This window comes from Leptopilina heterotoma, unplaced genomic scaffold (assembly GCF_015476425.1).
Source record: "Leptopilina heterotoma isolate Lh14 unplaced genomic scaffold, ASM1547642v1 Lhet_26, whole genome shotgun sequence".
Taxonomy (NCBI): Eukaryota; Metazoa; Arthropoda; class Insecta; order Hymenoptera; family Figitidae; genus Leptopilina; species Leptopilina heterotoma.
The window spans coordinates 2,566,220-2,580,129 of NW_025110969.1; the positions used below are offsets into that span (position 1 = coordinate 2,566,220).

The 13,910-nt window shown below is 25.3% G+C and overlaps 1 protein-coding gene across 3 annotated transcripts in view; it reads right to left on the reverse strand.

The window, feature by feature from the left end:
* Positions 1-1,454: 1,454 nt before the first annotated feature.
* Positions 1,455-13,910, reverse strand: part of LOC122503382 (protein tramtrack, alpha isoform-like) — a 93,495-nt gene continuing 81,039 nt past the window's right edge. For 2 of the 3 annotated variants that reach the window (XM_043613888.1, XM_043613889.1), the window contains exons 5-7: positions 7,475-7,713; positions 3,339-3,620; positions 1,455-1,622 (exon numbers count right to left, since the gene is read on the reverse strand). In XM_043613888.1, coding sequence (XP_043469823.1) covers positions 1,470-1,622; positions 3,339-3,620; positions 7,475-7,713 — 674 coding nt within the window. In that variant the 3' untranslated portion in view covers positions 1,455-1,469. Of the gene's footprint in view, positions 1,623-3,338; positions 3,621-4,654; positions 5,034-7,474; positions 7,714-13,910 lie in introns of those variants that run through there. The other variant, XM_043613892.1, reaches the window with a different exon arrangement.

Consider the following 13,910-nt stretch of genomic DNA (forward strand, 5'->3'; position numbering starts at 1 on the left):
ATTAGTAACAAGAAAATCGTTATTCATATAAATTTTAATCTAAAGTTATTTAAAAAAAATGTTTTTTTCCATTTTATTAATTTTCAAGAAAATAGAAAATATAGAATTTAAAATTTTTAACGAACAATTTATGAATAACATTATTTGTTTATTTAACTTGAAAGCAAAAATACATATTTATATATATAAAATATTAAATAGAATTATCTGAATATTAAAAAAGTAATAATATTTTAGTATTTAAAAATATTTAATTTAAAACACTTTTTATAAAGAAAGAGAAAAAACTAAAAATCTGTGTCTAACACAAGGCAAAATTGTTTGATAATCAGAAAAATTAGTTTTAATTACACACATATTTTAGTAAAAATAAAATGAAATTTTTAAATAAGTATATATCCCATAAAGGAGACATTGCTCGATCACTCAACAATTTTAAAGGAGATAAATAATATTTCACTTTCACATTTTAAAAATGTCTCTCACTACGAGAGTAGTATTTAAAAATAGAAAAATTTATATACGTATACATTAGAGTAAATTAATTTAAATATTATATGTACATAAATATACAGTATAATTGTACTTTTGAGCAAACGACCGCTCATCACCTACATGAACGTACAGCAATTTTTTTTTTTCTCATTTTTTCCCTCTTTATTTTTAATGAAAATGATTTCTGTGTACGTATATATATATATTTGTGGGAAGAATTACATTTGGCACATGGTTAATTAGGAAAATTTTTATAGACTGGGAAGAATTGGATTTTTCTTCAATCGATTAGATTTGTCATAATGATATCGATTAAATATTTGGCAACTATTATTTTTCATCAATGGTATTCACAATTGTGTAATCGAATTTTGAATCTCATTTGCAATTTTTATTTGGAAATAATTGAGTTTTGCAATTGAAAATTTTCCAAGAATTTAAAATTGCATTTTGCTTTTTCTGTGGGTTTATAAATATTAATCAGTTTCCTTAACAGCCTTGCTTTTTATATTTAAAATATGTTTGTTATATATTTTCTATATCACTGAATTTTTGAAGTATAGCTAAATTCTTTAAACTAAATAGTGTATTGTTTACACTTCTCTATAATTCAGTTATATACTTTTCTGATAATTAATAATTTAGTTCATTTTCGTCATTACTCATTAACTTTCTTTTATGTTATTAATTTCTTCTTACTCATTTTGTTATACATTTTTTTATGAGTTAATTTCCTTTTCTTTTATATTAATAAAAATAAAAACGCATCTTTGGAAAAATGTTTAAGAAATGATATCATTTTTTTTATAATATACGATTTTTAAATTTAAAATGATCTCATTTTTGATCATTTCTCTATCTCTCTCTTAGATTTCATATATATAGTTTGCAAAATTATAGACATTTTTATTCTACTTCTAAAATTATCTGTCCTTATTCTACGAAAATTTGATTATTTGAGGAAGAATTGAATCTTAGCTGTTCATCACTGTTGTCCTTCTTGAATATCCTCGCCTAGAAACTGTTTCTCCCTGAGCTTCACATTCCCGTTTTACACGATCGATGATGTCTGCAACCAACTTCTCTTCTTTTTCTCTCTGCTGCTCCCAATCTGGGCCCCGTGCGATCTATTGAATCACAAAATAAAACAATTTTATTATTTCTTATTTCATAGTTAAATTTTTAAATTATTTTACACTTTTTTAACTCTCTGATTTGTTCTTTTCTCATTAATCTATATCCCTTCTATTCTGAGGTTACTCATCCAAAATTTATCTGTATTATAAATTTGTAAATGAACTTTTTCATTTCCATAATTAAGAAATTCGTTAAATACCTATCTATAAAAGATATGATGCTTAAACGATTTTTCGGATCGCTAATCAGGAATCTGAAGTCAGATTTTCAAAATTCAATACACTGAAAAAAAAAATTATTTGATTCAAATATCCGATTAATTGACTATTATCAATTAAATATTTAATTGAATCAAATAATATTTATTGGAGTCAATTAAATGGTATTTGCTTCAAATACTGAAATTGTTGGTTCAAATACCATTTAATTGACTCCAATAAATATTATTTGATTCAAGTAAATATTTAATTGATAATAGTCAATTAATCGGTTATTTGAATCAAATAATATTTGGTTGTGCAAAGTCTAGATAGAAGATACGACACTATAAAAAATAATTATAAAATTCCTTTCGATGACATTGTCCATTGTACTAAGTTTCTTTACTTATTAAATTATCGTCGAAGCCGTCAGTCCGCTAGATTTGAATACTTCTACTAACCCTTGTGTCCATACCCAACAAATTCTACGTTGTCTCGCACCCGGGGTACCCACTAAGCCAGAAAAATTATAAAAAATAATCTGACCAGCAGAACCAGGGGTATTTTGTCTCAGCGCTCCAGATCTTCGATATTTATGTTAAATAAAAGCAATTTCTTCAATAAAAATTTTTTTTGTTATAAATAAATAAAAAATTAGTTTAAACTATAGATATATGCAGTGTCAACACTCTGGGTGGCTTAGACAAATTGTTTAAAAATTCATTAGATTCACTTGAAATTTGTTACTCGGGGGTTTTTGGGGTCGCTGATTACGAATAAGACGTCAGTTTTTTAAAATTCAAAATGGCGGATCCAATATGGCGGACGACATTTTTAAAATGTCATTAGATTCACTTGAAATTTATTACTCGGGGGTTTTTGGGGTCGCTGATTACGAATAAGACGTCAGTTTTGAAAATTCAAAATGGCGGATCCAATATGGCGGACGAAAATTTTAAAATGTCATTAGATTCACTTGAAATTTGTTACTCGGGGTTTTTACGGTCGCTGAAAACGAAAATGAGGTCAGTTTTCAAAAATTCAAAATGTCGGATCCAATATTGTATCCGCCATTTTGAATTTCCAAAAACTGACATCATATTCGTAATAAGCGACCTCAAAAATCCCTGAGTAACAAATTTCAAGTGAATCTAATAAATTTTTAAACAATTTGTCTCAGCCACCCAGAGTACTGACACTATATCTATAGTTTAAACTAATTTTTTTTTTTACTTTTAACAAACAAAAAAAATTTTTTTTAAAGAATTTGCATTTTATTTAACATAAATAACGTAGATCTAAAGCGCTGAGACGAAATTTTAATATTTACGTGAGTAAAATGAAAAAATGTTTAGTCGTGGGTACACGGATACCCGGGTATGAACACAAGGGTTAAGTCAAATTCGTCTATAAAACGAATAAAGTTACTATTATAATTTATAATAAATAGAGTAGCGTGTTTAAAGTAAAATAACAATAACAAAAATATAGTAAAATAGCACTTGCCTCAAGATTTCTCGTTCTTGTCTTCTTATAACCGAGGTCCTCTCGATTTTCATCATTCTCGTAATCAGAATGCCTGGAACTTAGGTGGCCAATGTAGCCCTTCCTCGACTTGAAGAATGTATTACAACTATTGCACTTGAAGATGGGTGCTGCCGGTTGTGTCACTTGAGTTGGAACATGTAGTTTGTATTTATGTCGGTACCATCTTTGTCTATTAGAAATTACTTCTCCACACCATTTGCAGACTACCGATCCATCGTTTTGAGGGAGGTATTCCAGCAGCTTGTAAAATAATGTTATTTTTTTTCCTCTGACCTCTCTCTTTTTTATGTAAATTTAAAACTGTTCTCTAAGCCAATCATCAATTCCACTCTATCTTGCTTATTAGTTGTTAAAACATTTATAGACATACATTGAAAGAAATTTTTTTATTACTAACACAATTTTTATCCAGGTTATACTAACCTAGATCTAATCTAATAATTTTACTAAATGGTCAATTTTAAATAGTGTGTTTCCAGGTAAATTTGACAATATGACCGTTGAAAATTTTGACATTTAAAAAAATAAAAAATGACAAACTACAAAAATTAATTTTAAAAAGAAACAAATAAATGCAGATGAATCTGTTAACGAAAAAAGAAACTTACGATTACTGACATTGTACCGTGTATATCTGGCCACATATTTAACTAATGCGCAAGGTACGCAGAGCGCCAGCGCGGGAGTGGGGTCAATGAGTGCGAGAGAGATGCCTTGAAATGTCTCTCTCTATCTCATTTATGCCCATTACAACGCATGCGCATTCTCAACTAAGTTTAAATCAGTTATTTGAAAATTATTTCTTTCAGTGCATATCTTATAGCTTCATATTATAAAATATTCTTTTTGCAATTTTGACGAAATAAATTATTATTAAAATAAAATTTATCACCATCATGTAATTGATAATTGTCTGTTATCAACTCACAGTTCTTCTATGGATGTCTACTGTTGTCTTTTTAATGAAAAAAAATTTTTTTTTAAATTAAAATTTTTTATTTTAAAAACAACACAATCGAAAAATTTATTATAATAAAAACATTTATTGCACACATATGGTACATGGCTGACAGAGATGCTAAATAATTATGATTTTTTTAGAAAAAGTTACTAAAATTTACAAGGTCGATGTACCTTTTCCGAATTAATATAAATGTTTTCGATTAAAATTTAATAACCCTAATCGTACCAGAAGGTTTTTTTTTGCAATAATTTGACAAAAGAATTTAAAAATTTTGTTTCACGTAAAAATGCGGTTGTTTATATATTATTATAATCTTTTTCTCTTTCCTAATTTTATTAGCTTAAAAAATTTTTTGTCTAAAAGAAGACCTTTTGAATTTTAATAATTTTTTCTCTCCTTGTTTCATGTACAAATCGTGAAAGAGAAAAAAAAGAAACCATCAATTTATCTTACTTGAATGAGAATCATAATCTCAGACGAGTATGATACTTTTTGAAGCATTTATTTGGACAAAGTCCAACGTTGCACTTTGTGCATCGAAATCTCGTTCGAGTTTGTTGACCAAAAACAGAACAGACTCGGCATCGAAGACGATTTGGTCCTGACTCCGGCCAATGTTGTATATTTTGAATTTCGAGTCTTTCTATTTGATTGGCAGCGGATGCTGAACGGCCCCTTGAAATTCTTCGCTGTTACGAAAATATCCAAAAATTAGTCCCTTTAATGTAGGGATTTCTTCAAAAAAATTACAAATTTCCTCATCATTGGGCCGCCGGGATTAGAAAATTTAAAAAAAACACTTGTCAAATCGTTTTTTTTTATTTTAAACCTTTAAAAAAATTTCATTTTTAATTTTTACTATATTTTTTGTTTTTAATTACATGTAAATTTTTTCAAAAAAAAACATATAATTTCTTTTGTACCACTGGTACGGTTAGGGTTAAAATTTTTCTAATTTTTTCCTTTCGGAAAATTATTGTACCATTAATAATTTATTTATTAATATTAGTTAAAAAATTAATAATTATAATTTTTTTACTAATCAATTGTACTATTTTTAACGTTTCTTATATTAATTTTGCAACCTAAACACGCAAACTTAATAGTAAATATACAAAAAAGGAGAAAATCTAAATTAATCTAATGAAATGAATAAATGATAACACGCTTATGATTAAATAAATGATTACGAGAATTATTTTCATAAAATTTTTTCCTCGAATCTCGTTGAATTTTTTTTTTAAAAAACACTTTTATTTCTAAATTTATTGCGAAACATTTCAAAATTGCACAAAATTTTTTATTTTATTTCTATTCTTAATATTTAACAATTCATTTAGCTAATCTCACATGCTGTCTCATCAGTAGATTATAAATTTTTATAAATAATTAAATAAATTAAATAAATTAAATTAGACAATCATTTTATGACTAGCAAAGTAAATTTAATAAATTTACCACTTTTAGTATTAATAAAATTTGCTTTGGATTTTTCAAAAATTAAATTTATAAAAAAAAATGAAGCCAGTGATTCAAAATCAATTACTTTAACTTTTGCTAAAAATAGTATTTTTTAAATTAATTTTTTTCAAAGTCACTTTTTTAGGAAAAATTACTTGCGAATTTGAATAAAGTTAAAATTGTTATGTACTTCAGTTATTGTTTGAATAAATAGTTTAAATTATGCTAATATTAGTTATAATTGCATCAGTATGATAAAAAATTGTATCTTTATTAACATTAAAAGTTAACTAAAATTAAAAAGTTTTTTTTAGCATAAAAAATTAATTATTTCATTAAAATTAATTTACTTTTGTATCGTTACAAATGAGAAGATAAAATTTCTTGATAATTTGAATAAGTGGCTTATTTTTTTTACAAAATTCTCAGAGACTATTTTTACTGATTTTACAGGGACAAAAGAGCGGATTGGGTTTTAAAATTAATTTATAAAAAATTTCTCACTTCTATTAGTGTCACAACTTAATATTAACAATGCTATATTAATATTAACAATCATTTTATATGAATTTGAAATCTTGTTCAATTAATATTAATATTTTTAATTATATTTATCTTTTTGTTGTATCCCGGCGGTCCAATCCGCCCTTTCCAGAACTGCAAACATGAGCTTTACAACAACAATATGGCAACAACAATAATAATAAAAAATGGAACCGATTTTCATAAATAAAGTAATTAAAATTGTTTACTAATACATTTTTTAAAAAGTAAATTTTGAGAAAGATGAACTTTTTTCAAAGAAATTAAAAAAAAAATTTTTTAAATCGAAAAAACAGTAAAAAAAAAAATGAAGGAAGAAAGTTGAAAAAGCAAACTACGTTTTTTGTAAATACGAAAAAAACGGTAATAATTATAACATTGAAAGAAATTAATTTTTGTAGCAGCTCTGATCCCTATTTTAAACTAAGATAGTTTACATCGTATTGTTTAAGATACTTAATTGAGAAGAAACGGCGCAGCGTTGAGATAGAAGCAATGAGAGTGAGAGAGAAGTTTCAGTTCTTCTCCCTCACTCTCATTGCCCCCACTCCTGCACATGCGCTCTGTCTCGAAAATCGATCTCGTATCAGTTAACAATACGATGTAATTTATTGTAGGCAATACGAGATAGAACTCGTTTCATCAAAATTATATTTTTCAAAGGACGTAACATTCTTTTACTTTTTTTTAAAATGTATAAATATTCAGGATGAGAGCAGCGGAGAACGAGTATAAATGGCGTGTGATATTAAAAAAAAAACACCAGGGAATACGCCAGGACCTTTTTTGTTCTCTAAATTAACACTCTGCCTACGCCGAGAGTTATCTTCACTCTAACCCTATATATAGCATTAATTTTTTTTTTTTTTGATAACGATCATGTTGAGTAGGCAGAGGGTTAAAGAATAATTTAAAATTCGACTAGTTTAATTTTCTATCCACCCCTTTCTTTTTCTCTTAATTTTGAATCCATTGAGAGAAATTTCTCGAGAGCTCATATACGAGGGCGCAATTTTCGTGGCATTGAACGCCCTTTGACAGAACACAACTTGGAAGCAAGTGAACGAAATTTCTTCTTGCGAGATGATGGCGTACTCCCTGAGACAGAGCAGCGAGACCAACCAACCTGTTTCCTGACCTCCGGCTCTCCATCGCTTGTCTCTGATTTTGATAGAAGTTCCCCATGATCGCCTTGCTCGATCTGCTCGCCTTGTTCCTCGTCCTCTCGATCAGTCAAAAAGTGCATACCACCAACACTCTCAGTCTTTATAAACGGTTCGCCAGCATCCGAGAATTGATCGTCTCTACTAGATGGTGAGCTGCATATCTCGAAGGTGATGTCACTCGGGAGATTTGGCAGTCTATCTGGAAAATGGTAATAACGAGTGCAAGAAAACGTTAGTATAAGGAATAAGTTCAAAAGTTTAGAGTCGTAAATGTTATATTACTTATTCTATAATGTTAGTAACTTTGTATTTGTCAGGTTAAACGAAATAGTATTTTGAGAGGTTGGCAAGAGTGGATCTATGTATTTGTGTGTTCCGCGGAGAGAGAGAGAGAGATCAGAACTCGGTGTGTCGTGTCGAAAGCGTAAAACGTTAAGATCGTGTGATAAAGGAAAAGTGTTCCGTTTTAATTTCATTGAAAAGAAATAATTGTTGGTATTGGTATTGGTCGACATATTACGTTAAACTATTTTTGGACATTTTTGACATCCCCCCTCCATCATGTTACACTCTATTACATACATTAGCGCCATTTTCTCTGCAGGATGTCACTGTTACTGATTGTAACGTTGATTTTAAGTAATCGCGTTATAGAAACCGAATTGAGTTTTCGCCGAAACTTATTGAATTAATTCTTGAATAATTATTATAAATTAAATGCGGTAGCCAGAATCGAACTCAACATTTTACTTTATTATTATGTTTTTGAGTTGTATAGAATCGATATAATACAGAAATGTTGAGTTGTATTAAAATCATAATATTGTTTGTCTCAAGAGAATTCGACACGTTCTGGTCGATAATAAGCCATAAATTTTGTTTATTGGTATTTAATTGTCAACAGACCGAAAATGTTAAATAAAATAAATAAATAACGACATTTAATTTAAATGATTTTTGAATTGTAATTTTAACAAATTGAAATTGTATATTTTCATCAAAACCTCGTCATAACCTCGTCATCGTCAGAACGATAAAAGCCTTACATAGTCCAAAAGCCAGTTTCTTCACCAGTGTAGTAAGTAAGAAAATCCATCCGCAAACAAACCAATGTAAAGACTAAATTCGAACAATTCAATTATTAATAACAGGGTAAATTTTTAATTTTCTTTTAATGTGACAAGTGATAGGGCCCGTAGAGATCTCAACACACACGCCGCCCCTGAGCTTCCCCCACCCCACCCGAATCGACGACTATATAACTGGCGCACGTAGTGACATCCAAACACTTTCGAACTGGCGCTACCGCGAGCAAGTCTAACCAAGAGTGTAAAAAAAAGTATTTAAAACAAATAAGTTGATCCTGTAGTATAAATAAACGGTTAATTTTCTATAAACAAATTTCAAAATAAACAAGGTTGACACAGGTCAGGGTAAAGTCAAGTAAAGTAAAATTAGTCAGTGATTTTTAGTAACAGTACTGGAAAAAATTGAATTATTAAAATTCATAAGAAAATTCTCAATTTTTAATGAATTTAATTAGAAATTCTAAAGAACTTTGTTTTTAAAAAGATTTTAATAATTCATATTCTTTTGAAATTAAATACATTATTTAATACATATTTAATTAAAAATTATGGATTTATAGAAGAATTTAAGTTAAAAATATTGAATTTTGAAGAAGTTATACAAATATGAATGCAGAAATTGAATTATTTTCAAAAGTAATAAAATTCTTCACAGAAATTCAATTATTTTCAAAAATTATTAAAAATCTGGTCAAAATTTCAAGTATTTTTGTAAGTAATAAATTTTTTTACAAAATTAAATTATTTTCAAAAATTTTTCCTTTTTTCAATGATTTTAAATATCTACTATTTTCATAAAATTTTCCAAAAGAATTCAATTATTTAAAAAAAATCTTAATAAAACTCTATAAGCAAACATTTAATTATTTCCATAAATAATTAAAATCTTACAGTAATTCAATAAATTATATTTACAATTTTTTTTACAAATTTCTTCTCAGTAATTCAATTATTTTCATAAATAAAATTTTTTACATTGATTCAATTATTAATTATTATTATTATTATTAATTATTAATTTCAATTATTTTTAATACAATTTTAATTTTGTTGAAATTCGTTGAATTTTTTAATATTGTATTTAATATTATTTCCAAAATTTTAACGCAATTCTTAGAAAGAAAACAATTATCTAGATAAATATCGAAATTCTTCCCAGAAATTCAATTCTTTTCAGGAATTTTAAGAAAGTTCTTTGCAAAATTCAATTATTTTCATAAATAACAATATTAAACACGAGAATAAAATTATTTTCAAGAGTTAGAAAATTCTTTTCAGAAATTCAATTATTTTCAAAAAATTAAAAAAAAAATCTCGTCATGATTTCAATTATCTTTATAAATAGCAAATATCTTCGCTGAAATTCAATTATTTAAAAAATTTTAATAAAATTCTACGCAAACAAATTTTTTTCATAAATAATGAAAATTTCCCATGATTTCAATTATTTACAAAATTTTTTTCAATATAATTCAATTATTTTTATAAATAATAATTAACTGTTCTCAGTAATTTAATTATTTTCATAAATAATAAAACTCATTGCAGGATTTTAATTATTTTTGATAAAATTTTAATCGATTTCCTTGAAAAATTTGATTATTCTTAAAAATTTTATTAAAATTCGTCAGAAGAATTCAATTATTTAAAAATTTGTTGATAAAATTCTTTATGAGAATTAAATTTTAAACAAAATTCAATTATTCAATAAATTACTTATTTTTGAATTTAAATAATTGAATTTTGGTAGAATTTTTTAATAAAAATTGATTTAAAAATGAATTTCCGAATAATCGCTTTATTATTTATGAAAATAATTGAATTCTTGCAACGAATTTTATTTTTTTAAATAATTTAATTCTTTTGAGAAATTTAATTGCTTTGTGAAAATAATTGAATTCTTACGAAGGATTTTATTAGGATTTTTTTAAATAATTAAATTTTTTTGAAAAAATTTATGATAATCTAAATATTATAAAACATGAAGAAATCGATTATTCCGAGTCTTCGACTCCGTGTGATCGACTTCTTCATGTTTTATAAATTGTTTAATTTCAAAAAGGTTTGAATTTAAAACTTTTGAAAATCTTCATTTCTGTGGAAAAATTGAAGAATTTGAAGAAATATTGTAAAAACTTGAAGATTTTCTGAAAATTTTAATATATTAATAAATAAAATAATAATAAAAAGTAATAATAAAAATATTTTTAAAAAATTTAAATTTAAATTAAAACAAACCATTTTTTTAAAATAAATCATAATTTTTCTTCTTTACATTCTTATGACTATAATAATGAATGTAATAATTATTATTTATTAATTACTACAGTAAACATAAAACATAATTAACTATTCTTTTTCGCAAGAATAAAATTATTTATAGAAAATTTGTTAATAAAATTCTTGATAAGAAATGTTATTTTCAAAAATCTTAATAAAACATTCTTTGGAAGATATTCAATTATTTTTAAAACAGTTTTAATAAAATTTCACAATATTCAATTATTTAAAAAGTTTTAAAATAAAATTCTTGTTAAAAATTAAATTATTTTCAATAATTTTAATAATATTCTTTGGAAGAATTTAATTCTTTTTATAAATAGGTATAATACTTTTTGCGAGAATTCAATTATTTTCAATATTTTAATTAAATTTTCTCGAATAAGAATTCAATTATTAAAAAAATTTTTTGATAAAATTCTTCAAACTACTTTAATTATTTTCAAATTTTTTGATAAAAACTTTGCAAGAATTTAGTAATTTTCAGTGCATTAATTTTAAAATTCAAAACATTGAAAAAGAAAATTAAAAAAAGTTGAGAAGCAAACAAAAACTAACTTCAAACTGCGAACAGATTCAAACACAACAATATTATAATTTATTTCTTTCAAAATTGTAATAAAAATCTGAAGAAATTTTTTTGACTATAGTTTAAAGATTTCTAAAGATAAATAATAAAAGTTTGAAGATTTGTCGTCTTAATCATCTGGCAGTAGAGTCAGGGAAAAAGTTAAAAATTTTTTCTGGAAATCAGGGAAAAACAAAATTAAATTTTTGTTGCAACCCTGATGAAAGGATCAATATAAAAAATAGGGAAAAAGTGCAAACATGTCTAATATAAATTAAAAATTCTATTTATACATACACGTACATATACACATACATGTATCGAAATACACGTACACATATACATACTTTTTTTTATTTAATGAAGTTTGTGGTCGTCAATACAAGAAACGTTCGGTCGCAGACTATTGCAATGTATATCACAAAGAGTTACAAAGAAACTACAATTAGATAAAAACAAATAAAAATAATAATATAATAATAATAAATTTTTCTTCGTAAGCTGTATTGCCCACCAGGCACCAAGTTTATAGGTACACTTACACACATTAGCCGACCGACGATAACGACGACGACAAAATAGTATTTTTTTTAAATGTGCGAACAATATGTATAGCTTTATATGCTACACCCGCGTGCATGTTTTTTTTTTAATTTTTTTTTTCATCGTGTAAATAGTAATTGTTAAAGACTTTTTTCAAGGTTCATCTACACCACAAGGGCAGATGTACAATATAACATAATATATAATATACATTTTTAATATATAATATATAATAATATATAATATATTTTCTCTTGTAACTCTCTAATTGCTTAAAACTTTTTACTTTTTTCCAATCATCTTTCTCACTTTCCATTTTCTTTTTTACAAGCATCCGTTATTCATCAGCGTGTTTTCCATCTGCATCTGTTCTTTGACAATTTCACAATTTTTATTTTTAATTACTAATGAATAATATAATAATTATAATATGTCTTTGTCGTAAAAAATAATCTTTCCAACGTTTTCTTTTCCTTTTTCACCATTTCTTTTAGGAATATTAGAATTTATCTTATTTTCCGTTCGAATTATATTCGATATTTATTATAATTACAATGTAACACATTATACAGGAATTTTTTTTTTTTATCTAAAAAGCGAAATTTTAAAGGAAAAGAAAACATCTTTTGATTCAACATTCTTTCATAAATATGAAATTACTTTCACAATTCTTATGCCTGTTCTCCTTTTGCATGAGAAAATTAATATTTGTTAAAAGTAAAAATATAAACGTTATTCGACGACGTCAATAGTTATACATCTGTTACAAAATAGCATGTCTATATTTATAGTTAATCCTAGTAACTAAACAGTAAAAATTAACATATCGTGTAAATTAATCAAATTATTGTTATAAAAAAAGGAAATTAAAGAAAAAAATTCCCGCTATTTCCAGTGTTTTTTTTTTCTTCATCAATAAAATTAAGAAATTCAACAAATTTCTCACAACTGACGCAGTCTTTTCGGTGGTGAAAAATTTCCATAGTTTTTTTTTTCTTATTTGCGAACTTAATTTATTTTTTCAAATATTTAAGAAATTTGAAAAAAAAAATTTTTTTGAAAAATCTCAATTTTTGAAAAAAATTTTTTTTTTTTGAACAATTACAATAAAGTAAAAAAATTTTTTTATAGATTCGAGAATAAACTGCATCAGTGAAGTGAAAAATATAAAGAATGACAGATACTCGAATAGACGAGCGAATCTTTAAGAACACATTTATACACTTTTTCACATATTTTTTTCCGGCCAAATATTTTTTTCACATATATATATATAATATATAAATCTGTATTTTCAATTAAATATCTCTTATAAACACATTCGGACCATAAACACTCATTCACAAGTATATTTTACACGTATATTGATATAAATGTTAATAATAATAATAATAATAATAATAATAATAATAATAATAATTATAATAATAATTATAATTATAATAATAATTACAATAATATTAATAGTAATAATAATATTAACATAAATATTGATATACATATAAATATAAATATATATTTCGCTTAAGTAAGTCGATGCGGAAGACCAATACTGCTTTCGGTTTTAAATTAGCGCACGAAAGCACGCAACGGATGCAAAATACATAAAAGGACAATATTTATTTATCAAAAAATCCTCTCGCAAAATATAAGAAAGATTGAGAAGAAAGTAAAAAGCTTTAGATTACCATCGAAAGTCCAATAAAATTTTTGTTTTTTCTTTTCTCACATGAAAGTCAATATCAGATCATTTGTTAGCTTTGTATTTGTTTACCAATTTATATTTATTTATTAAAAAAAAAGGAAAGAAAAACGCAATGGACAAAGTTCGACATGCAATCTCTTTAAACACAATCACACACATCGTTCGACAAATACTATTCTTATTTCTAAATATCGATCTGCTATTACAAATAT